At 52.8% G+C, this 24376-nt stretch overlaps 6 protein-coding genes and 1 pseudogene across 6 annotated transcripts; 3 read left to right on the top strand and 4 right to left on the bottom strand.

Annotated features, from left to right (window-relative positions):
* SAPIO_CDS10187 lies at positions 1–531 on the top strand (annotated as a pseudogene; the record flags this gene model as incomplete).
* Positions 532–984: 453 nt separating this feature from the next.
* SAPIO_CDS10186 (Microtubule associated protein) lies at positions 985–5584 on the bottom strand (the record flags this gene model as incomplete). Its single annotated transcript, XM_016783824.1, has 2 exons — positions 985–2199; positions 2255–5584. The coding sequence occupies 2 exons, from the start codon at positions 5582–5584 to the stop codon at positions 985–987; spliced, it is 4545 nt and encodes a 1514-aa protein (XP_016638676.1).
* Positions 5585–7516: 1932 nt separating this feature from the next.
* On the bottom strand, positions 7517–8268 carry SAPIO_CDS10185 (uncharacterized protein; the record flags this gene model as incomplete). The annotated part of the gene is made up of 3 exons (XM_016783823.1): positions 7517–7617; positions 7697–7971; positions 8069–8268. 3 exons carry the CDS (start codon positions 8266–8268, stop codon positions 7517–7519), a joined length of 576 nt encoding a protein of 191 aa, XP_016638675.1.
* A 1360-nt stretch (positions 8269–9628) lies between these two features.
* SAPIO_CDS10184 (uncharacterized protein) lies at positions 9629–10475 on the top strand (the record flags this gene model as incomplete). The annotated part of the gene is made up of 3 exons (XM_016783822.1): positions 9629–9769; positions 9834–9874; positions 9941–10475. The coding sequence occupies 3 exons, from the start codon at positions 9629–9631 to the stop codon at positions 10473–10475; spliced, it is 717 nt and encodes a 238-aa protein (XP_016638674.1).
* Positions 10476–11421: 946 nt separating this feature from the next.
* SAPIO_CDS10183 (uncharacterized protein) lies at positions 11422–13567 on the bottom strand (the record flags this gene model as incomplete). Its single annotated transcript, XM_016783821.1, has 5 exons — positions 11422–11715; positions 11932–11945; positions 12440–12735; positions 12811–13400; positions 13472–13567. The coding sequence occupies 5 exons, from the start codon at positions 13565–13567 to the stop codon at positions 11422–11424; spliced, it is 1290 nt and encodes a 429-aa protein (XP_016638673.1).
* Positions 13568–16172: 2605 nt separating this feature from the next.
* SAPIO_CDS10182 (uncharacterized protein) lies at positions 16173–17396 on the top strand (the record flags this gene model as incomplete). The annotated part of the gene is made up of 4 exons (XM_016783820.1): positions 16173–16447; positions 16512–16751; positions 16843–17035; positions 17121–17396. The coding sequence occupies 4 exons, from the start codon at positions 16173–16175 to the stop codon at positions 17394–17396; spliced, it is 984 nt and encodes a 327-aa protein (XP_016638672.1).
* A 197-nt stretch (positions 17397–17593) lies between these two features.
* SAPIO_CDS10181 (uncharacterized protein) lies at positions 17594–23691 on the bottom strand (the record flags this gene model as incomplete). The annotated part of the gene is made up of 9 exons (XM_016783819.1): positions 17594–17954; positions 18354–19269; positions 19466–19638; positions 19694–19884; positions 19963–20130; positions 20195–20438; positions 20718–21128; positions 21728–23432; positions 23508–23691. The coding sequence occupies 9 exons, from the start codon at positions 23689–23691 to the stop codon at positions 17594–17596; spliced, it is 4353 nt and encodes a 1450-aa protein (XP_016638671.1).
* Between the last annotated feature and the right edge of the window lie 685 nt (positions 23692–24376).

Below are 24376 nucleotides of genomic sequence, written 5' to 3'. Positions count from 1 at the left end.
ATGTCCTACACCTTCTACGACGCAACCGTCCCCCTCCTCCAAGCCTCCCTAACCGCCCTCACCGGCATCCTCAAAAAGATCGAGGCCCACGCAACCGCCCAATCCATCCCCCTGACCGACGTTGCCAACTGGCGCCTAGCCGAAGACATGCTCCCCCTCACCTTCCAAGTCCACATCGTCACCGACACCACCATGAAGCTCGTCGCCCGCGTCCAGGGCGAAGAGCCCGTCCAGTGGTCCAAGGACGACCTCGCCACCCTCGAGGCCTGCCACGCCCGCATTGCTGAGGCGCAGAAGTGGGTTGATAAGGCGGATAAGGCTACTTTTGAGAAGAATCCCGATACGGAGGTTACTATGGCCATGAGGGAGCGCTCTGCGACGCTGCCCGCTAAGGGGTATGCCGAGGGGTATTCGCTGCCGAATATTTTCTTCCATTTGAATATGACTTATGCTATTGGGAGGAATAAGGGTGTTCAGCTGGGCAAGATGGATTATCTTGTGCCTTTTATTGGTAAATGGGTTGGCATGTAGGCCTAGGTCAGGATTTTAGGGGAGGAGACATAGGAGATAGAGGAGAGAGGGGGGAACATAGGATCATTAGCAAGGGTGGAAAAGAAGATGACTTTTGCCAGTTTCGAAGCTGTATCCTCCTCGTTAAGTGATCATCCCCAAGCTACCAAGATGAAGAAGTGAACAAGCTTCTTTGAATGAATGCATTAAACAACCAATCACGACCCCATTGATATGTGATATGTGTATAATACATAGAAAAAAGGTGAAGAAAGCAAACACCACCAAAGCACACATCGAACACTCCTCCGCCATCAAAATGCTCAACTCCTAATAAACGAATACAAGTTAAAAGACACACCAATCGTAGTTTTATACACATCAAACTCACACCTTCCTCCAAAAAGAGAAGAAGAAAGCGAGAAGGGGTTCGTTCCGCCGGATATAAAAAGAAGGAAAACAATTAAAAAAAACTCAATCCACCTCGCTCAACCTCTTCAACCTCCCATTCTCTGACCTCAAGTCCCTATTCTGCGTCTCCAGCTCCCCAAGCCTCTGCCGCGCCGCCGTGCGGTCCTGATTCCTTCCTTCCCTCTCCACTCTCAACTTCCGCTCCAGGTCCCTCAGCCTCAAGAGTAACGCGTGGTCGTTGCCCGAAGAGCCAACGCTGCCACTGACCAGGTGCTCTGCCGCAGACATCACCTCCTTACCTGACGAACCGGGCCCGACGCCATGGGACGACGACGAGGTCCGGGTCATGGTTGTCGTCCGCCCGCTACTGGTATACACCCCCTTTCTGCTCCTGCTACTCTCCCTATCTCTCGGCCCCGTTGGAATCGAAGGCGCAGGGCTTCCCGACACGGCATCAACGATAGCCGCCGTCCCATCACCCGGAACACTTCCGTAGACCGCCCTAGCACGCACATCATTCGCCGTCCTCAGCGTCGCGTTCTCGACCCTCAGCTGCCTAATCATGTCCTCGAGCCCATCCACGCGCGCCTGCACCTCAGACGACCCCAGCCGGCCCAGAGACCCGGACGCGATGCCATTGCGCACCATGGTCTCGAGACGATCCAGCTTCTTCGTGCGCACCTCGAGCCCGTTCTCGAGGTTCTGGTACTCGCGCCAGAGCTCCCGCTCGACGGACTTGATGCGCGACTGGAACCCGCCCACCATGCCCTCGAGCGTCTTCACGGCGCCCAGAAGATTCTTGCTGAAACCGGGAAGCATGGTCGCCACGGCTTCGAGGGAGGGGAGAGCACGTCCGTTGATGAGGCTGTTGTCATGCGCCCAGTCGCTTCCGCATAGCGTGCTGAGTCGCGACCAGAGGATGAGGAGGAGGTTGTTGCGCTCCGTGAGCTGGTCCTTGAGCGTGTTCTCGAGCGACATAAGCTTCTTCTGCGACTGCGCTCGCTGCACCTCGAGCTCCTGGATGCGCGTTTCTTGTGTCGCGGCCGTGACGCTGACGTGCTGGTGCGTCTTTTGGAATGTCTCGAACTGGCTCTTGGTCGTACGGTGGGCTTGCCTTTCCTTGTCGAGGAGCTCGGCGAGACGGCGAGACTCGAGACCGTGGGATTCGAGTAGACCGTCACGTTGTTTGAGGAGTCGGTCCTTTTCGCCGAGGTCTGCCTTTGTGGCGTCGAGCTCGCGGACCGTGTCTTCGAGTTGTCGTTGAAGGCCAGAGATGGACTATTCTGATTGTTAGCAAAGTCGCTGATTCTTTAGCGGGAACATGAAAACTCACATTGAGGAGGCTTGACCGGGTCCCGTTCAAATCTCCAAGCGCCACCCTCAAGTTACCCTCCAGCTCCATCAACCTCTCCTTCCACTCAGCGGCCTCTACCTCGCGCGAAGTGAGCGCCTTACGCAACTTGCGCGCCTCGTCCTTAGCCGCCGACGCCTCCCTATTAAGCCCGTTGACGAACTGCTGCACCTCTTCCTTCTCGCGGTTCGCCACCATCTCGCGCTGCCTCCTCTCGGCCTGCAACCTCTGCTCGAGCTCCGTCACGCGGTCCTTTTCGTCGCGCAGGCTCTGCTCGGCACTAGCGAGTTCGGCCTCGAGGTTTCCGATGCGGATCTTGTCGGCCTCTTGCTCCTCGCGCAGGAAGGCGATCTCGCCCTGGCTCGATTCTTGTTGCACGCCGAGGCGGTTGGCTTTGTCGTTGGACTCGTTAAGCTTGGCTTCGAGCTCCTCGAGCTCCGTGTTGGCTTGCGCCGTCTCCTGCTCCAGCTGCTGGATGCGCCGCAGCTTGTTGTCCTGCTCGTCTTCGAGTCGCAACAGCGCGTCGCTCATCTTGCGCATCTCCTCCTGCAGCGCCGCGAAGTTCTCGGACCGGTCCTGCAGGTCGAGCTGGAGCCTGTGGATCTCGTCGTTGCGCTGATCGACGTCGCCCTCGAGGGCGTCGATTTCCGTCTGGGCCTCCTTGCGCAGCGCCTCGAATTCCGATTCCATCTCGGCCTGCTCCCTCAACGCCTCGTCGCGCTCGGCTTGGAGGGCGACGAGGTCATTCATTGTCGTTTCGAGGTCTTGCTGCAGGGCTGTTGCGATCTCCTCGGTTTGCCTCTGGCTCTCGATGGCGGTCTCAAAGTCCTGCATGCATTTGTCGAGTTCCTGTTGTAGTTCTTGGTTCTGCAGTTTGACCTCATTCATCTTGTCGCGCACTTCGGCTAGTTGGTTCTCGAGCTCCTCCTTCTCGGCCTCGTCCTGGGGATTGGTAACTCGAGTTGTGCCGCTATTTCGAGACATGGACCGCTGGTGGTGGTGGACTCCGGCACGAGAGGCAGATCTCTCGAGAAGGGTGTCGACGGTTGAGGGCGCAGGGCCGCCTCGTCGCTGCGCCATCTTAAGGTCTTCGATCTCTTGGTACAAACGCTCCTTTTCGCGATTCCTTGAAGTAAGCATCGACGTCTGGGCTCCGACCTCTCGGCGAAGCTCGGCATTTTCGTGTCGTAGCTGCTCGCTCTCGCGACGCAACTCTTCGATAAGGGTGCTCGCAGTGCTCATACCGTTCGTGCTCTCCATATCTCCAGAAAGCCCAGACATAGGCCGAGATGGGGATCCAGCTTGCCCGTGCTTCTTGGTAATGTTGTAAATGTTGGTGGTGTGGTGCAGGCCGCCGCCAGAAGCCATCTCCTGCTTTAGCCGGAATATCTCGTCTCGCAAGCGTCGGTTATCTTCGTCGGCCTGTTCACGGCGAGCGGTTTCCTGCTCAAGGAGATCCTTCCACACGTCGGTCTCATCCTGCCGACCGAGAGATTCGCCCACGTTGCGCTCGCCGAGGGACCTAACCATTTCGGACATTTTACGCTTCTCGTTCTCCTTGTTGATGCACTCGTGCCTAAGTCTCTCGATCTCGACAATGTACTCCTCGACTCGCTCCCGGAGATAAAAGAGCTCCTCCTCACGTTCGGCCGCCGCGTCGTCAGATGACTGGTTCGAGTTTGACGACGCTCCGCTCTTCGCCGTGCTTGGCCTCTCATCTTCCTCCTTGAGCTGCTTCTCCAATTCCTTCACCCGCCTCCTCAGCGCCTTGTTCTCCCGCTGGATCACCGCCAAGCTTGTCTTGAGCTCGACATTCTCCGAGATCATCTCCTTAACACCTTCCTCGGAGAGCTTGTCGAGTCGGTCGCTCAAAAACATGACCTTGAGCTTGAGATCGAAATTTTCCTTGGACAGACGCTCGATCGTGCTGCTCTGCTCCTTGAGCGTCAGGTTCTTACCCGAGCGCGAAGGGCCGATGGACGACTTGAAACTCGAGGGCTGCCGGGGCGTGACGAGACCGCTGCGGAATTTGTATTCCTTGGCGAGGGACTCGGGGACCTGCACATTTTGGACGTGGCGGGCGATGACGGTGTCGGTCGGATCTTTAAGGTTCTGCTTATGCGGCGGCTTCGGCGTCTTAAGGAGACCTTCATCGGATTCTCGGTTGCCATGCGCATGGTAACTGGCATCTTCGTCGAGGGGGTCGAGGTGGTCGTATCCCTTAGATCCGCTGCCCTCGTTAAGATCATCGATTCCCGACGCCATGCTGCCCATGCTAATTGATCGGTTAAGAAAGCTGCTCAAGCTCCTGGGCATCAACATGCTGGGGACAGCGCCACCAGATTGTAAAGCGTAATCCGTCGCGAGCCCAACCGTAACGTCACTATCGGCATCATCTTGGGATTCGGGATTCGTAAACGACGACGTGGAAGACCGCTGACTCGAGTTCCTGCTTCGCAAGTACTTGGGCCTCTGGTCGGTTCGAAGGGCATGGCCCGGAGTGCTACCGGCATCTAGAGCATATTTCGAAGGGCTGGGACTGCGTCTCTGGCGGGGGAGAACGCCGGAGGGTACGGGTAGGGAGTTGTTTGATGGCGAGGAGCGGGAGAGGTCGAGACTTGATGCATGTGGGTCTTCGTGTGTGGAGGAGGTATCGTTGTTGTCTTGCTCAGATGTCCGAGCAGCAGTAGCCTGGGTGCGTGCGCTGGCTGACGAGATGGCCCGCGATATCGTGCGGGCAGCGGCGGCGGCTGTCGGGGAGGAGGAGAGGTTCTCAAGGGAAGATGTGGTATTGGAAACGTCGGGTATGTTATCAAGTGGCTCGAGTGCGGGTAGTCCGTCGCTGTGCGTCGATGGAGGAGGGAGGTTCGGGCGGTTCAAGAGGGTTTGTTGCTTCTGAGGGGATGCAGACCGAAAGGAGAGATCGTCCTCGAGTAATGGTGGGAGATTTGGCGACGGCGATTGGGCTGCCAGAGCGCGAGGACCAGCATCGAAGAGGTATGTATCGTCGATACCGCCGGCAGGATTTGTCGTCGTCAAGGGAGATAGGGGTGCGTGGAAACTCGACTCGACGTCTAGAAGATGAGCATGCACCGCCTGCTCGTGGAAGGAGTCTAGGTGGCTCTCGTCAGGCCTCGCGTCGGTAAACGTCGTCTCGAGGATTGAGGTCGCCAACGGCGGAGGAGGTTTATTTGTCGAGTTCTCGGGCTTTGATCCGGAGGTCTCTTGTGATGGTGTGCCGGTCGGTGTCGAGCTCTGTCCAGCCTGAGGCTGCAGGGACGCAGGGGCTCTTTGGGGATCCTCCTCGTCCATAGCGGACTAGGGAGGTTTATTCTCTATGGTTTTGAGAGGATGCGATAGGTCGCCGGTTGCCGAGTTTGCGTGGATGTAGGATAGTAAGAAACAAAACAAGCGGTCGGTTGCATTCGCGGATCGTCGTGGTTGCGATCAAAAAGTAAAAAGGGCGAGACTGCTTGGGAAAGTCGCATTCGACAGGACGGGTTTCAAAAGCGCATACTAGCGTATATTTTGTGTTCCGCCAAATTGAGGTAAATCTAGATAAACATCCAAGAGTGTTGGATTCCTCGATTGGTTGTTCGTTTCGTGCCTGATGGATGTTGGTTGATCGGACGAGCCTCGGGTGGAGCTGATGGGCCAACTTTGCCGGACTGGCGCCTGAGAAGAATGATGTGAAGAGGCAGAGCCTCGTCCAAGTGCTCGAATGCAGAGGGTAAACAACTGCTAAATCCTGTCCCACAGACCACAGGGGTTAGCAAGGGTCGTGAAAACGGTTGACCCTGCTCAAGGTCAAATACAACCGTACAGAAGCAGGGGAAAGGGTGAGTTGCAACGCTGAGGATTGAGGATTTCGAAAGATTGTCAGGCGGGACGGTTCGACCTTGATGACGCGCTTTAGGTTGTCCGAAAAGAGAAAAAGTGTTACACTCGGGGTTGTGTTTTGCTCCTGGTGACTGGAATGGACAATGGCCTGACTTACTTTTTTTATCTTCTTCTTTTTTTTTTTTTTTTTTTTTTTTTTTTTTTTGTGCAAGCCCGATATCCAGAACAGGATTTTTGCTTGTGTCCAGACGAAGAAGCGACAACAATACCCAGGCAGAGGAAGGGACCAAGACCGTGCTTTGTGGAGCTGTTCCTGTTGCTATTGCTACCACTATTGATGTTGAACAAAACACCGAATCTGTAGAGAGGATCAAAGTTTCGCTATTTTAGCTTAGAGGGGGGTTCCTTCCCTTCCCTGGTCGAAAGCGAACCCACTGTTCCTGCCCGTTGTCATTAGCCTCAAGCTCAGTCAAGCTCAGGTCGGATTACCAAATCACGGGATGTACCTTTGTATACACTGGTGTATCTTGATGTACTTGTCGCTCGGCCCTGCTCCTCCATCCCTGCCGAATTCTCTCCCTGGTCAGGTCGGGCCTTGCAAGCCTGTCCTTGCTCGTTGCCATGACACTGAAGAAGAATAATAGGGGCGACTCTGATTAGAAGACACTGAGAGGCAGCACAGGTTCTTGGTCCTGAGCATTATCAATTCTCCTAGTGCAGTATTGAGCTCTCCAAGCTCAAGCTCATACTCCGTCCAAGCGATCAATTGATGATTGTCTTCGCCTCGTGGAGATCAGCCAACGGTTTCTGATCCACACCATTGACCACTAAACGAGACGCAGATCCGCGGTCGGACCCCGAATCTAGAATCCGGGCTCCGTTGCCCAATGGACTTGGGCGATGATCCATCCCAGACCAAATGCTAGACGGGCGTTTTAAATTGTCCTTGCCACTAACTTCGAATCAAGGTGATATCTTCAAAATGTTGTAAGTTGGGGGGTTAGAAAGGTCACTGCACTGGAAGAGTTCGTGTCCTCGATCAAAGATTTATTTCAAATCAATCCTTCTCGATAATACCTGACTTATATACCGAACACGCGAAGCAAGTTGCTCGTTCAGCAAGAAACAAGATCCCCTTCCCTCCCCCAAAAGAAACTCCGCGCTCGCTCCCAACTATCATCATTACATTGATCAACCCAACGAGGCCAATACATTTGAATTTCGTCCAAGCAGCCAGAAAAAAATAAAGCAGAAAAAAAAAAAATCAAACGCTACTCTTCATCCTTGCAGAAATCAAAAACCATCTCATTTCGAACACATTCCATACCTTTTGTCCTCGTCCATCCCCAACAATTGAGGTATCGTACACTCCAAAGGTTAGTAGGTAGCACGAAGTACTCGCGGCTATAACGACTCCACAAACACCTCGTAGGCCATCACCATGATCCAAATCAGACAGAGCATGCCGACCAGTGCAAACGAAAAGACGGCATGCCACGATTGACCTACAGAGAACTTGTTAGTTTCACAACTTTCGCAACGTCCCCAATTCCACATGACGATTGGGCATCCTCGAACACTCACATATACTCCTTTCCTGGAGCCACGCAAGGGTCTCCAGCGTATCGCCCTTCGGGTGCCTGTTAAACACCCGCAGGTTGCACTTGCTATTGACGGAACCCTTGGGACCCCACAACTCGATCGACACGACGATAAGCCCGACAAACCAGAGGACGAAGACGAGGAATGCGCCTATCATGACGATGGCGGGGAGCAGCCGGTGCTGGGACAGTAACCACACGAGAGTGGCAACGTAGAGCACCGTGAAGGAACCGACTGTTATGTAGTAGGGGAAGTACCTGCCAAAGAAACAGTGTTAGCGTAGGAATTATACCACCGTTCCCTTCCTCAGCTTCTAAATAGATTCGGTCGCTGGTATGTGGATGTGTGCCTTACCATGGGACGGGCAGTAAAAGCTGGTATTGAATGTTGATAAACATGGAAAATATGCCGACGATCGAGCACGAGCAAAGGAGCATGAGGAACATCCAGATGTTGAAGGGGATCCACGGCCACTTGTACGTGTGGACGTGAGGCACCCTCCGCCGCCTCGTGTATACCGTCGTCGTGTCGCCGCTGACCGTCGAGACCGCCATTGTGAGAAGAGGAAGGGTATCGGTGGGAGGAGGAGAAGGAAGATAAAGGAGGGGTTTGTCGAGAGGCTAGATTTGGAGTAGGGTCGTCGGGAGGTATCGTCGTGTTGAAGCTTCGACGAGGATAGCTCGGCAGCTACTCGGGGAGGTTCAGGGAGGTTCAGGTATAAGTGGTTATAGCGGAGTGCAAAACAATAAAATCGTCGCCTTCTCGATCGTCGCGATCGATCCGATCACGCGGAACAAGAAAAGAGAATCGTCGGTTCAATCGTTTCGCAGGATGTCGAATTCGCCCTGGTATATTTATTCCTCCCACTCCTCATCTCCCAATAACTCTTCTTGTTTTCTTTTTTTCTCTCCCAAAAAATGACCCTATTCCGGGCACATGCAAGGCAAATCAAATCAATATCGACCTTATCCTTTATCAAAAACTCGCCAGGGCTGTGGCCACCCCCTTCGATTCGACGTTGGCAATCCGCGGGCCTGCCACGTCTTTTAGCTTGGCCCCTCTCTCTGCCCAGTCCCTCAGGCGATTGGGCTCTTCGGAGTCCCGGGTCTCTTAAAGCTTCTTTCAGGTTTATCCCCAAAACACCGTCCGCAGGGCCCCACGTCAGCGGGCAGGAAATAATTCGCAATAGTGGGATGGGCTTGCGATCGATCGAGGGCGCGTTTTCGCTGTTTTTGGTAATTGGATGACGAGTGGTGCTTCTTGAGGGAATGAGGCAGCGAATTTTTTAGGTAACGGCGTCTGACGGGAATTTTTCATTGATTCTGGGCCCTGCCCAGCCATGTTCTTTCATTTGGCTGTTGCGGGGGTTGGGTTGGATCTTCGGTTGGTCGGCGAGGCAACGAGTCCCGAGACACGAGCGCGGAACGTGGCGGGGGAAACTTTAATGTTGGGTTGGTATCACAAGGGAAGAGTGAGTGCGCGCAAACGGAAGAAGATCAGTCATAGAATAAAGGAGCGTGAAACGAATAGTAAATTTAAATTACATTTTTTGTCGCCGGGTTCAGTCTGGCGTACTTTTTCGGGTAACGATATTGTACGAAGTATGAAGCGAAACATCAGAAGGAACTCTGGAACTTCAATCCTGATCGTAGACAACGCTTTCTCACAGGCTCTTTCTCCTTGATCTTGAAGGAGAGCCTCCCCACTGCGATTATGTCAACAGCCATCAATTCAAATCGTTGGCAATGGACCGATTGATCCTGCGGCATGACCATGACGATGTGGAGATTGGAGATCGAGATCGAGGCCTGCATATTTCTGTAGAGGTCTTTGTTGCCATTTAGCAAATTGATCCATAGATTTGTTTGTTCGTCTCTCCATCATCCCGACTCGCCATTCTTGACCACGAAACCAATGTCCTCCTACGACCTTGGACCCTTGGCCGGTGGGAGATTCCACCAGTATGCAAATTCCATTGGCCAAGTCTATTACGTCGATAACATCACAAACACAACAAGCTACTCTATTCCAACGGGGTTTGACAACCGCCCAGGCGTGAGTCTTCATCTTTAAAGTGGGCCAATGCTCCCAATCGCTGGATCACTAACCACTTAGGCAGGATTCTTGGGCGCTTGACGAGTCAAAGTCTTGGCCGCAATGGTGAGGCGTTCAATACATCAGACAGGCGATACCAATTATACAACTAAGTAGGTCTCTGCGGCTTAGGAATAACAATCGAACCGGAAGGGCAGTTCTCATCGACCCCAACCCTCCTCCTCTGCAAACATACCTCGATGACGCCAACGTGCAGGCCGCTCTTAACCTCTTAGTTAAAGTGCCAGACTCACCTGAACGCGTTTACCGACGGCCTATGGTAGGCATCCTTCACTTCCTCTTCCCACCGACGGAAGGATACGAGGTCGTCCAAGAGATTCGGGGCCGCCCGGGCTTCTGTATACTCAAGCTTTCCCCAACACCTGGAGGAGCTTTGCATGAGTTCGATTTCTTGTTGGCCGAAAGTATGAAATTAAACGAGCCGTGGGGCGCTACGGAAGATCAGCTTCGCGAGCGTCTGGCTGAGAATATGAACGAGACCAAGAACTGCTACGGAATGATTCATATTGGTTTGGTGGTGCAGTTCTATAAATATGAGCAGGGAGTGCTTGAGAAGATTGGGCAGAAGATGCATCTTATCACAGATGTTCACGATGTCATCCGCTGGGCCCAGTACCTCAAGGAGCACCCGATGCCGGTCGTATAAGTTGGTAGATCACTTTTCAGCGGCGGGGGGAACGAAATACAACATGAAATCATTCATGAGTTTCACTCTGATGGTTTAGATTGCCGCGATTTTTCAATGTAAAGGTGAGAGATTGATAATCCATGCCAGTAGTACCAGATATCCGAAGCACCAACGGTCTAATCATTGATAATATGTTATCCCGCGGAAGGAATCACCAAACCAAATTTCCCATCTCGGAGGCGGCGCCAGCTTCTTCTTCGGATGACCATCCTTTATTAATATATCCTTGCCGTCGCATCTCCAAGTGAAACTCGATCCGATACCAAGGACACAGCCAACCCTAGCTCTCTCGATCGGTCCCGACGACAGATGGTCAAAGATCGTATCGCGAACTTCCGTTGGGAGTTTGTCCAAATGTGTTTTCGCAGAAGCGTCGGTGTGCGTCGCTTCAAGAAGCAGTTCAATGGCCTCTTCGGAAGGAGGGTGTTCGCCGTCGAAGAGACGTCTGGGTTTTGTGTATTTTTCGGAACCGCGTCTAACCTGACATAAAACAATCTCCCGCAACGAGAGAATGAGGTAAATGACAGTTTTGTTAGGTCTTCTGAAAGAAGAAGGAGAAGAAGAGCCCGCGTGGTGTTCTCTATAATCGGACTTAATCATGTCCATAGCGTGTGGGATGTGCTGGCACATCACAATGGACGTCCCTCCAACCCGAACAATATGCCCGGGGAGCGGATCCCACCCCGGAAGATCATATATGGAGACTGGGTAACCCCTCGTGCCTGGAAGAACTCCTTCGTGAACGTGAAAGTCCAAAACAGCAATTCTGACAACTGCACATGCAAGCCTTCGAAACGTAGAGCTATTGAAACGGCTGCAGAGGATATGTCTCCATTGATGCGCAAAGTCGGAGAGTATTCGGGAAACCAAGGCCCTCCGCCTCTCCAGGGCTGATCCACGGATTTTAACCTTCAAATAGGGTGGTGGGAAGAGGGATTGTGAGTCGTGCTTGGGCGGTCTCGGGCTCGTAGTCCTCGAAATCGCTCCTGGTGATCGGACGCTGGCGAATGACGCTGAGAGGAATACTCAAGTTGACGTCCTTGGTGTCATACCGTAGAACATCGCTATCAAGGTCAAAGGTCCGTCCAGATAGCTTCGATGTCATCACGCCCACGACGATCGTCGAAAGGGTTGACTGCATCATACTGCTGAAACCAGCAATCGCCAATGTGTTCATATATGGCGTCAAAAGTGCAATCTGCGTTAGTTAGTACTCTGTCATGCAGGTTTCTTTCGACAGGAGGGGGGATACTACCGACCTCTTGCTACGCCTACAAGTTTTCGTGAACATTGACGTGCCATATCATTCACGTCTATGGGAATGGGATCACATTGGGCAGAAATGTAGACGGTCCCTAGACTGCTTGGTGAGTCTCCAACGTTTCTCAGCATTTAGAAACAACAGACAACTTACCCTGCAGATTAATTCTGATGGACGAACTCATGGCAACATTAAAAACCTTCCAAAGTGTTTGATCGATTTCAAGTGCGAGAAGTAGCGTCGAGAATGGGATGTGATTCGGTTGTTGTTGTTCGGGATGGTTCTATTACGTTGGGAATTCCCAGATCAATCGATATTTGACCCTGAGTAGTTGGGTCTACAAAACATTGAACAATTGTATGCGAGATCTGGCCAACCAAAGATGGATCTGGAGGACACTGCATTACTACAGAGGTGCATTAGCAAAGCCATAACGCAGCATAGGAAAGGGTAGGCAATAATAGACGCGAAAATACACAGGTACTCTATTTGGTATAACTACCCGGGTGCTCTATGTCTGAAGCCTGATCGCCCAAACCCGCCAGCTTTCGCTCGGCACTCTGCCATCCAAGACCCCTACGCCTTGAGATAAATAGAAACATTGTCCTCCCTCAATTTGCCTTGAACTCTAGCCACCATTTACCTCACAGCAGCGACTCACCCAACGCGCAGCGCACAATCGAGCTACCCGCCCTAACAGTCTCGGTTGGTCCAAGGGGCGTATCAGCCGCAAGCCTAGGGTTGACCTCCACGAGGTCGACGGCGACGAGATTGCCGGTTTCGTGGAGGGCTTCGCAGATGTAGTCGCCCTCGCGGATGGTGAGACCACCTCGGACGGGAGTGCCGGTGGACGGAGCCCACATGGGGTCGAGGGCGTCGACATCGAAGGAGAGGTGGATGGGAGTGTCGTTGCCAATGTGACCGAGGGCCATTTCGACGACTCTTCCAATGCCGTGTCTAAGATCAATTGATGATTCTGTTAGTCGGCGGGTCGGCGGGTCATCGGCCAGAAATTGTAGAGAGAAAACTTACCGATCAATGTCAAACATGCTGAAAGCCTTGATGCCATTCTCCCTCAGGATCCTCTTCTCCGCCGCATCCACATCCCGAAGGCCAATGTACACCAACTTCCTAATGCTCAGCAAATTATCCTCCTTCAACCATCCAAAACACTCCGGCCTCTCCTCCTTCGCCAACCCCGTAACAAAAGCCACAGGCATCCCATGTATATTTCCGCTCCCGCTCGTCTCGGGCGTGTTGATATCCGCATGCGCATCGACCCATATCACGGCAATCTCCCTCCCCATCCTCTCCCGAATAGCTTTGGCCGTCCCCGCTATCGTACCGATGGCGATGCTGTGGTCTCCGCCCAGCGTCAGGACCATGCGGCCCTCGCGCGCGTGTGAATACACCTGGTCGGCGATCTTGGCCGTCACGGCCGACACGCTGCGTGGGTTCTTCATGTTGCGGATGGGAGGGTCTTCGGCGGGTACGATGTCGGAGTAGGAGTGCACCTGGACCTCCTCATCGCCGTGGATCTTGTACCCTAGGTCTTGGCTTAGTTGCGAAATAAGGCCGGATTCGATGAGGGCGACGGGCCCGTCGTCTACGCCTGCTTTACCCTATTCGGAAGGGAAGTAAATTTGGTAAGCCGAGCCATTTTGATTCAAGAGCTGAAGGGGAAACAGCTTACCTGTCCGCCGGAAAATCCGACGGCCACGACCCCGAGGTCATGGGGGTTCGACAAGAACCTCGACTTCACCATTGACGTGCACATGTCTACGTGCATTAAGGCGGCGGTGTATAAGTGGGATGAGAAGGAGCTAGGGCAGGGGGGGAGCCTGGGGATTTGGGCAAAGATTCAAGGGAAGAGAGAAAAGGAGGAAGAAAGAAAATATATATAATTAAAAAATTGTAAGCACTTGAAGCAGAGGAGAAATTTGTCCTCTAAATAAAGTTTAACTACGAAACTGGCGAAGTGGCTGGCGGCGGCAGATACTAAACCGAAGACTGAAGCTAAGGAGCAAGTGGCGACTGCTTATTGTATCTTTATAATTGCATGCAAGGCTTAGTAGGTCCGATGATGATACCAGTGGATACTCGAGGAAAGAACGAAACACTAGCTAGGCAAGGTCTTATCTTTATAACTTCGCCCGGTGCTACTGATCGATAAATGGGGTCTGGGGTCTAGTCCCCCCTTCCTTCTCTCGTGGGCTTGCCTCGTGAACTATCTTGACACACCTTGTGGCTCCCACGTTTGGCACAGTTCGGCTGTACTTGGCATGGCTTCAATCGGCTTCGGGGTCTTCTACTTTAGAGGCAGGAGCTGAATCCGAAAATACCCGCTAATGTCACAGAACAGGGAACAGGCAGAGAAGGCACGGTGTGAGCAACGAGGACTGAGACTCGAAGGGTACCAAGGAAACGAGGTATCGAATTGTCCCGACGCAGGTGCGACTGGCGACGAATGGTGACGATTGGAATGCGCCTTCTGTTCCAGAAGCATTCTCAAACCGGGAATTTGCCCCGCGCTTATCTGAGATATGGGAAGGGGAAAGTGCCACTGGTACCCATCGATGATGCAACAAGTCTACCCCGCGATTGTAAACGACGAAGTATTGTGGAACCTTCTCTTCGAGATAACTCTCCGACTACGGAGGAGACAAGGGATGTCCCTAGACTCCCTACTTCCTCCTTGATCCTTGAATTTCGAGGAAGTGGTCAGCTGCTCACCCAGAAAGTAAACTATCTCTCCAGGCTCGCGCTCTTCCTTGTGGCGGGTCATGGGTATCATCGGGATATCCATTCGGCGCTGACCGCTACCTCCGATCCGCAAATCCCCCAAAGGTTCTTCCTTGCTGTGCCCCACGCCGCGGAGCGACTATGCCAGATTAGACGTGCATCCCTCTGAGCCATGACGGGATTGCGCAGGGTCAAAGAGTCCAGCCTACGGATGATCCGGCATCTTTCGGGGGCGGTGTTTGTGGGCCTTCGCCTGCCCAGCACCGCTTATCTTTCCCCGTCACCCCGATATCTCTCGGGGGAAGGTCGACAATTATGAAGGAGATTCTCTCCCCCGATAACTACGGAGGTCCGGCCCTTGCATCTTCTCTCATGTGAGAAAATTTACATGTCCGCGGATTATCTATCTTCATCCAATCGATGGAAAAGTACACTGGGGCTCTGGGAGGTAGTATTCCCCACGTAACGTACGCGACCAAGCCCCTCTTCACATTCAATGCAGAAAAAAGCCTCTCTATTGAGCTTTACCTCTAAAGGCATCTCGAGCCTCCAGCTTTCCCCCTAACGGCATCTCGCCCGAGCACTTTTCTAATAGCTCAACTTGACGGGCCAACAAAGAAAGGAGAAGAAGAAAATTTCATTTCACTGTAGCCTCGACGCTGCCAGCGACCGACACCGCAACTAAGATCGGCCCATCAATACCCGGAAGGATTGTTTGATCAAGGATTGTTTGATTTCGACCGAAACCCAGCCGTGAACGCCAAGGTAAGCTCGTTATACATGTAGATCTGGTTGGTGCACCGAGACTTGGCCCCTTCTGCCCGCCTTGTGAGGCCCTCAACCTCGTCCGAAGTTTCCGGAGCACAATGCACTCCATCTTCTCTCACTTCTTGTTGTTGCATGCGATGTGCTTAATAAAGGCTGTCCATTTCAACATCGCAGGCGGTGATCCTAGCGCGAGCGAGATGTACCGTTCTGTTTTGTTTCTCTATGCCCTGCTGATCTGCCCTTTGATGGGCTGGATGCTTCTTGTCTTGAGAGGCGGAAGCCCAAAAGCATTCAGATCTCACCACCACCGACTGTTCCAAATCAATGGCAAAGACAGCGAATATGGATATTCTATTTACTTGTGTCCTGCGCATCGCCAATATCAATGCGCAATTCCACCACCGGGCCCTTCGTGACACCAAGAAGAAATTCAATCAGACCTGGCAGGAAAAAGCGTGTGAATTAATCCCATCATGCATCAGATCCTCACAGCACTTTAGGCGAGACGAGTGGCCCGCACCACTTGATAGATATCAATTGACATTTCCCGGGGTAGACTTACCGGCTTTCCGACTTTTATTTTTCTAATATAACGATTCCACCGGGTTCGTAAGTTCCGTTATTTGTGCCAACCATCCACGTGCGGACCTGCTTGCAGAACATATAGTAGTTCAATTAGTTGTTAAACGAGCTCCAAGCCTTGGAACGGGCTTGGGTGCTTGGGTGTAAAGACTCTGGGAACGCTGGAGGGCTGGATATATATGGATGATGCTGGACGCAATCTTTTGGAAGTAGAGAGGCCTCTTATTCTGTCCAGGAGATAAATTCTATTGACGTTCTTGTCCATAATTTGTAATTCGTGGTCGGCGATCCAGTCTCAAAGAATGAAGTTCAGCATCGCTGTCGCCGCCTTTGCGGCTACCCAGCTCGACTTGGCTGCTGCCCACTCTTACATCTACGGAGTGTTCCTCAACGGTGTTGACCAGGGCTCATTCAACGGTATCCGGATACCCGCTTTCAACGGGCCTCCTCCAAGGGGCTACGCCAACTCACCCGTCAAGGACGTCACTAGTCCCGATATACGATGCAACGTCCTCGGCGACCGCGCTGTTCCTTACACTATTGACGTTGTTCCCGGTGACACTCTGACACTGGACTGGTAGGAAACCCTTCTAAAATATCCAACTTGGGCCTGGAATGAACAAACTAACACGCCATTCAAGGCACCACGACGAGCGAACCCAGAAGGACGATGTTATAGACAAGTCCCACCACGGCCCTGCGCTGGCCTACCTCTCCCCCGACCCGCCCACCGAGAACTCCTTCGTCAAGATTTGGCACAAGGGCAAGTACGAGCAAGCTTCCGAGCCTCTTGGTGAGGGCAAGTGGGCCATCACCTCCGAGATCAAGCCAAGGCATGGATTGATGAATGTCAGGATCCCTGCTGATCTCAAGCCTGGACCGTAAGTTCATAAGCGCAACCTATTTCTCCCACATTTTAGACAAGGCCATCGAAATCAAACCATATGACGTTCGTCGCTAATCGCAACAAAGGTATCTGCTCCGCGCCGAGATGATCGCCCTGCACGAGGCCGACGCCAAGTTCAACGAGAACCCCATCCGCGGCGCCCAGTTCTACCCCAACTGCGTCCAGCTCATGGTCGGCGGAAACGGTACCGTCGAGCTCCCCCAGGGCGTCTCCTTCCCCGGAGCTTATAGCTTCGACGACCCCGGGGTGCATCACGATGTCAGTTCTTTTTCGTCAATCCATTTTCTTCGCCTTTATTTTTCCACATTTTTGAATGTAGTTCTAATCGGGAGAAAATAAATAGGTCTACTGCTCCACCAAGACGACCACCACCGTCCCCTGCACAACGGAGTACATCATCCCCGGCCCCACCGTCTGGTCCGGCGCCTGGCCCGAGACCACCGACGTCGAGGTCGGTCCCACGACCGGTGCCACCCGCATCACGGCGTGGTCTTCCTGGGTTCAGAACGGAGTCGTGACCTCGGGGGTGTACGATGGCGCTAGTGTTAAGATTGAAGGGTCGGCGAGCTATGTACCGAGTTGGCCGACGACTTACGAGGCTCCGCAACCCACCAGTTGAGATGGGTGAACGAGTGGCAGGCGGATGACCCTACCAGGCGATGCGCCTCCAAGGATACCATTCTGACTCACGGAAGAGCCACGGTGGGCTCAGCATTTTTTTCCCAACAAATACAAATATTAAATAGAATAGTATCAAAGAAGTTCAAGACTTAGCCCCGTTTCCACAGACGATATGTAACGCTCCCTGTATCTCCCTCACTTGAACTTCTCCATCTCCGAACTCTCCCCTTCCTCCCGGGGAAACTGGCATTTCAATGCTTTATCAAGTATTGCGTAAACCTCTTCTCGCCACTTCGTCCAAGTTGCCTGCGTCTCGAGCGACTTTGGCAGTGCCACGGTGGTGTATTTGACGCCTTCTCGATCCAATTCCAATTCGTCATCTCCGGTAATTGAATAACCCCCCACCGGCCCTTCTTCTAACATGAACGGATTTTTCTCTTCTGGGTTCACGCCAATGAGAGTATCGGCGGTGTCAAATGCTAGGAGGTAGCTTTTTAACCTCTCCTCCGCCGAAAACGGGATGAGTCCGTCGATGGTATCCCTGAGCTGTTCTCGGCTGGCCCCCAATACCCTCTTAGTCCGACCCAAGGTCTGGAAAAAGGCTCTTCTGGCATCTTCGACAGACACACATTCCTGAACGTGCCTGATGACTTGTGGAAGAGTTTCCGGCGAGAAGCACTTGCGCATCACTAGAGCTCCGACCGAGATTAGGTCTGTGATAATAGAGAAATCACAAGCTAGGTAGATTGCAAAGCGCAATGGTAAATGGGGTTCTCCATTTTCCATTTTACCGTATATGTCAACTCTTTTGCAGAACTTGGAAATGAACTCGTTGAGAATTTTTGATTCTGAGCTGAAGTAGGCGTAACGGTACCGGCGGTGAGTAGGAAACGCTCTCGCGGAACGAACATATAGATCGACGTTTGGAGCAAGGCAATTATGTTCTTTCATATACCGAATGATATCCGGGTCGAATGTGAGTAGCGCAGGCATAGTCCACTGCGGGTCAGGTCTTCCTCGGTAGACTGAGAGGACACACTTCACTCCTTCGGGAAACCGAAAACTAATGGCACGCAGCAGGAGCTCGTGGAGGTGGGAGTCCTGATTCATGGACTTTGGTATGTTTGAGAGAACACGGCAAACTTCAAGATCCCTATTTTCAATGGCATCTCCTAGAATCTCTTTGAGGCCGGCTAGAACTTCACCTCGTGTAAGCTCAACGATGGCATCAAAGAGACCTCTGTGCTTTCGTTGAAGGGACGTCCAGAAGAGAACAAAGGGCCCGGCCAGTTCCTTTAAAGGTCCAAGGTATTGAAGTAAAGTCTTGATGAACGTGTCCGGAGGCCCAGAATAGGATTTGCCGACAGGCTGTGGGTGGATTCCAAGTTGTTTGAGTGTTTCTACCAAGAATGCTTCATCTTGGCGATATACTGCAGCCTGGACCAGCTCACCAACATACTGGGCGTAGCCCTCCGATCCTTTGGGAGCAATAGAGTCTAAAGCAGAAAGGGAACATAGCGCTGTTGGCGAAGCCCAACACACCACGGACAACAGTGATATCGGAATTCCACCATGCTTATGTCTCGGGGCTTCGAAGCTCGGGGCGCGACCGGAAAGCTTCGAAGCACGCGTTGCAAGATCCCAGAGATCAAAGAGGTCTTCTTCGGAGATCGAGTCCGTGGTTTCCTCGCTGAGACGCTGGATATCTGCGTTAGCCTCTGGTTCGGAAAACTGTCTTCCCTCTTCTTGAAGAAGATGGAGGTACTGAAATAAGGCGCCTCCGCGCAACATCCGAACATCGAAGCTCGATGACGGAAATTTTGATTTGAACAGCCGTATTTGCCACAGCAAAAGGTTGAAGACTCGGGCATCTATGGCATGTTAGGAATATGAGGCGCTTTTTCCGGAGACATAACAAACCTTCAAAGTTGAAGAAAAACAGCGTTTCCATGTCTCCTCTATCACCCTGAGTCGGGGTTGGAACGAAAGTGATAGAATATAGCTCGTTTTGACTAGAGCTCATAGACAAATCGAACGGAACTATGACCTCGTTAGCGAGGAGCTTACATACAGAGAAATTGAACGACGTGCCTTTCCATTTGAGAGCATCGTGTCGGAGCACCTCTTGGCCCTCACAGGTCTGGGCAATGATGTTAAGTGCCCGGTCATCGGCATTTGCTTCCAGGATTATAATGCACTCGATCTCCAAACAAGTTGACCGGGAAAGATAAATCCCAAATCTAGATAACATGTGGTTAGATCCCGTCTTTCAAGGCATTCAAGTTCCTGTAATACCTTTGATATAAAATTTCGCCCGACTCGGTCTTCCACAGAGACTGTTGTTTCGCTTGCATCGGATGCAGACTTGGCATGAGAGATGTCGTCGATATCGGATTCCAAATACTCAAATTGGCCTTTATGATTTGCTGCGGTTGAGGTTTGCCTGGAAGATGACGTTCGACCTTCTCGTGTTCTGCCTTAATTGCCTGCATGCAAAGAAGCCGTTGGCAAGAGAACCAGAGCAAATAGAGTTGAGAAACACCTGCACCCAGGGGTATACATACATTGCTGAGATGCTGGATTTCAACTTGTTGCGAACCATTTGAGACGAGGATCATCTGTGGATGGGCAGCGATGATGTCCGTCAGTATCCAGGAAGCCTTGAGAAGGTCAGCATAAGCCTGGTAGCTTTCTGGTGTCCCAGGCTTTGCCGAATATAGTCGTGCCTGTGCCTGATATAAAAGCGTCAGATGCCGGGTATTATCGAGGAACTTCTTGCTGGAAGACGGTTCTCACTTTCATCAACCACCATTTACCAGCCTGAATCCAGTCATCGATGCCGATTGAAGACCAAGCCCGACCGTTGACTTCGGCCTTTGCCATCATACCTCTCGTCAGCTCGTATTGGAACTGTTGGTCGAACGGCCCGTCGATGAGGGGAGCATTGATTCTTTGAGATGCCCCGAAGATGGATGCTTTGATTTCTTCAACGCAGCTTAAGAGCTTTTCGTTTTGTGACTTGATTCTCTCGAGCGACGAACTAGATACCTCGGCATTAGATTTGATCTTTGCACTCTCCGATTCACAAACTGACTTGTTTCCTGCGATTAAGACGAGGGTGAGGAGACCGTTCTGATAAGAGAGCTATATCCCAAGTCAGCCAAGACCAGGCATCCGTTAGCCTAAGATCCACTGCACCTTCGCTCGGAGGTCATTAATCGTGCGAACTTCCTTCGTGTATTTAATTTTGTCCCAATTTCGTCTGATTAGTGTTGACAACCTGCCACCGCCATTGCCAGGCGACCGGAGCAAGTCGTACTTTTTTAACAGATTTTGCAGACTGCCAAGGGTCTCCATTGTTCTTTGCATAATGTCGTTGGTGAGCTGGATGCGATCCGACCCTGCTTGAGCTATCGCAGAGTTCGGTTCCTTGACATCCTCAACAAGCGCTCTGATAACATTCGACATGTTGGAGAGCTCGTTGTGGAGCGCCTGCACTTCCGCGGGAGCGCCTTTTGACACTTCGTACACTTGGCGGTAAATCTTCCAACATAGCTCTCCGGCGGCGATGAAATCGCCTATGGCAAAGCCAAAGGACATGCTGAAGACGCGTCGTTTGGAATCCCGAACGAAGCTACTGCGGTTGGTTGGGCTGATGCGCAAGAGGCGATTTCCAGCCTTGGCAAAGGTGGTTCTTGTAATGAGAGCAGGGAAGTACGAAGGATCACTGCTGAACTGTTAATTTAATCATGGTAATCTCGGAGCGCTGTGAATTCTGTGAATTCTGTGTCGAAAGACTGACTGAAGATTCAAGGGGAAAACTTAGGACGCGGCGAGACGAGCTGAGCCACGAACCGTCGACTGACTCTCAAAGCTCTTGCTACCTAATTCTGCATCATCGGGGCTGAGGCGAACCTCAGCTTTAATTGGCGAATGAATCTTTCGCTTCCAGCCCTGCCACGATCACGGATGGCGGGAACGCCCAACAACTCCTGCAGCAATTGACATCACAGCCACAGACCTGCCTGCAACATCCTGAGGCTTATTGCAAGGCTCCATCCCGTCATGCAAGGAGTAACCAACGGCGATCAAAAGGTTTAGATAGTTTTGAACTCGGTGACAAAAACTTCCGTATAGTAAACTAACCGTGAAACGAAAAAATAACATTGAACAAAACAGTCATCCTGTGAACTGAAGAAATGTATTGTTATGGGAGACGCCGTGATAAATTAGACTGTAGGCGACGATGTACAAGGCTGCAGATTAATAAGACAAAACCGAAAATATGAAATCTAAAAACAAAAAGAAAATAGCTTCTCTCCACCCTACAACTTCGTATCCCTCCTCTTCCTCTCATAAAGCTTAACCTCATGCCCCTTCACCTGCCCATCCCTCAAAATCCTCCTCAAAATCTTGCCACTCGGCGACTTGGGAATGGCATCAACAAAGACAAGACCGCCCTGGAGCCACTTATACTTTGTCGTACGACCCTCCACAAGCTTAGCAAGCTGCGTCGCGAGGTCCCTTAGTTCGTTCTCATCCTTCCCTTGCTTGCGCGGCACGACGAAGGCGCGGGGCCACTCCGTCGCCTCCGACTGGTCGTAGACGCCCACGACTCCCGCGTCGGCGACGTCGTCGCTGCTGCAGAGGATGGCCTCAAGCTCGGCGGGTGCCACCTGGAAGGCGCGGACCTTGATCATCTCCTTGAGACGATCAGTGATACGGAGCCTGCCCTCGGCGCAGAGGATGCCGACGTCGCCGGTGCGGAACCAGCCGTCCTTGGTGAGAGCCTCTAGGGAGATGGACATGTCAGGATGAGCGCCGGGATTAAGTCCACCAATGGGGAGGTAGGCCGTCAAGAGGCCGGGACATCGGATGAGGATCTCGCCCTCATCGCCGACGAAGCCAGGGCGCGTGGTATCGGAGTCGTACGTCTCGTCCTTGGCGGCGATCATCACCTGCACGCCCCAGTGGGGCTTCCCACTGTCTCCCGCATGCGCGTGCATCTCATCCTCGCCCACGCCGCGCTGCAGTGTCGTGCTGCAGGCCTCGGAAAGACCGTAGCCCAGTCTGACGCGGAAGCCGAGGCGTTTGTAGACTTCCACGACGACCTCGTGGCCGAGGGGAGCGCCGCCCGTGACGCCAGCGACGACGCTACCGAAGGCATCCTTGTACTTCTCGACGACGGCGGCCTTGGCGAGCATGACGGCCACGGGGGGCGCCATGTGGAAATATGTAATCTGGCGTTTGGGAACGGCCTGCAGCACCGTCTCGAGATGGAAGGACTGCATGACGTGGACGGTAGCGCCGATGCACATGGAGAGGAGAAGGATGTTGCAGAGTCCGAAGACGTGGTAGAAAGGTACGTAGCCGAGCCATTGCTGCTGCCGACCCTGGAAGTAATCGGCATCGTGCCAGATGGACCCGACAGAGAAGTTGAGGGCGTGGTGGGAGAGGAGAACGCCCTTGGAGCGGCCCGAGGTGCCCGAGGACCATAGGATTACTGCGGTGCGGTAGCGGGAGGTTTCGTCGGAGTAGTCAACGGGGCGGGCGAGGGGACTCGCGAGGGTGAGGAGGTCGGTCCAGTCGCGTTCAGATGACGAGGAAGAAGAAGCAGAAGACGATCGCAGGGGGTAGGTCTCGTTGGCGACCTCGACGGTGAAAATGGGAATGTCGGCAAAGTAGGCCTTGTCCTCCTGCTTCGCAACGGCCTCCTTCATGGCCTTGAGGCATGAATTGGCCGTGATGATGACCTTTGGCCTGGCATTCTGAAGGATCCACGAGATTTCGTCGCTTGTGAGCGCCGGGGATACGAGGGTCGCCGTGAGGCCGGAGGCGAAGGCGCCGAGGACGATGGCGGGGAACGAGAGACAGTTGGGTACTTGGACCAGAACGACGGGGGCCACTTCGGGACGGGGACAGGTGGGAGTTGGCGGGAGGACGTGGACGTCGTGGGGATCGAGGCCGAGAGATTGGAGGCTGCCGGCGATGGCGAGGGCATCTTTCTTGATCTGGCCGTGGGTGAGGGTTCGGCCTGGAAAATTGTTAGCGACCGAGTGCTGGTGCAGAAATTATAGAGAATTTGTCTCCTTGTTGCTTGACATCTTACCAGACTTGTGGTCCACGAAGATAGGCCGACTCGGCTCTATCGGGGCCAGCTTGTGAGCTGCGGGTACGTAGTCGCACTCTTCTTTGAAAGGGTCGCCCGAGATATACTCGAAGAGGTTGCTATGGGGAAAGTGCTTTGGAGCAAAGCCAGATATGGCAAGCTGGCTATTCCCCGCGGCAGCCATTGTAAAGGAATGGAGTTTTGTATGAGGTATGAGGGTATCACAAATCGGCCAATTGTCCTCCCGTCCAACTGTCGGAACCCGTGCTCTCTCCCAAAAGCTGCGACTACCCGACCGATATCAAGTCTAAGCAAGCTAGAGCTTTCGGGGCGTTGAAGTGGTTTGTGATAATGTCGCGAAGGCGTTCTATGCCGTCACGATCCCAGGGCTAATTAGCTGGATTTTAACCCTCGTTGGGCAAGGAGATCTTCTCTCAATTGGAACACTTGTCAGTTTTAGACTTGGACTAGGGGCTTCGAGATCGGAGGACGGAAGTAAATCTTAGGGATCTGCGAGAAATAATAACTATAAAAAAGAACTCCCTCAACAAACGCCTCGATTGGTAAATGGGAAATATAACCAACCATGGAATTCCCAGCTTATCCGTATGCAATGCCTTCTGCCGCCATCGCTTCGGCGCCAACAGGGATAGAGCTCTGCCCCCCTTCTCCACTCAAAGGGAGAGAGCAATGATTCGGCAGTTGCATTTTCCCCAGACAGGCTCGCCCCCCACCTTTTTGCCTGCCATCCGCGACCTCGGCGAGTTGAAATGTTGGGGTAAGCGTCGAGGGCATCAGTTGGACGAAGAAGTGCTATAACCACGCAGAAGCGGGCTGATAGTGGAGTCTGTAGGAGACGTGGCGGCGCC

The sequence above is a fragment of the Scedosporium apiospermum genome (genome assembly GCF_000732125.1).
Source record: "Scedosporium apiospermum strain IHEM 14462 chromosome Unknown SEQ_SAPIO_0165, whole genome shotgun sequence".
Lineage (NCBI taxonomy): Eukaryota > Fungi > Ascomycota > Sordariomycetes > Microascales > Microascaceae > Scedosporium > Scedosporium apiospermum.
Note: the sequence above shows the minus strand (reverse complement) of the source record. Positions and strands in the feature narration are given on the sequence as shown.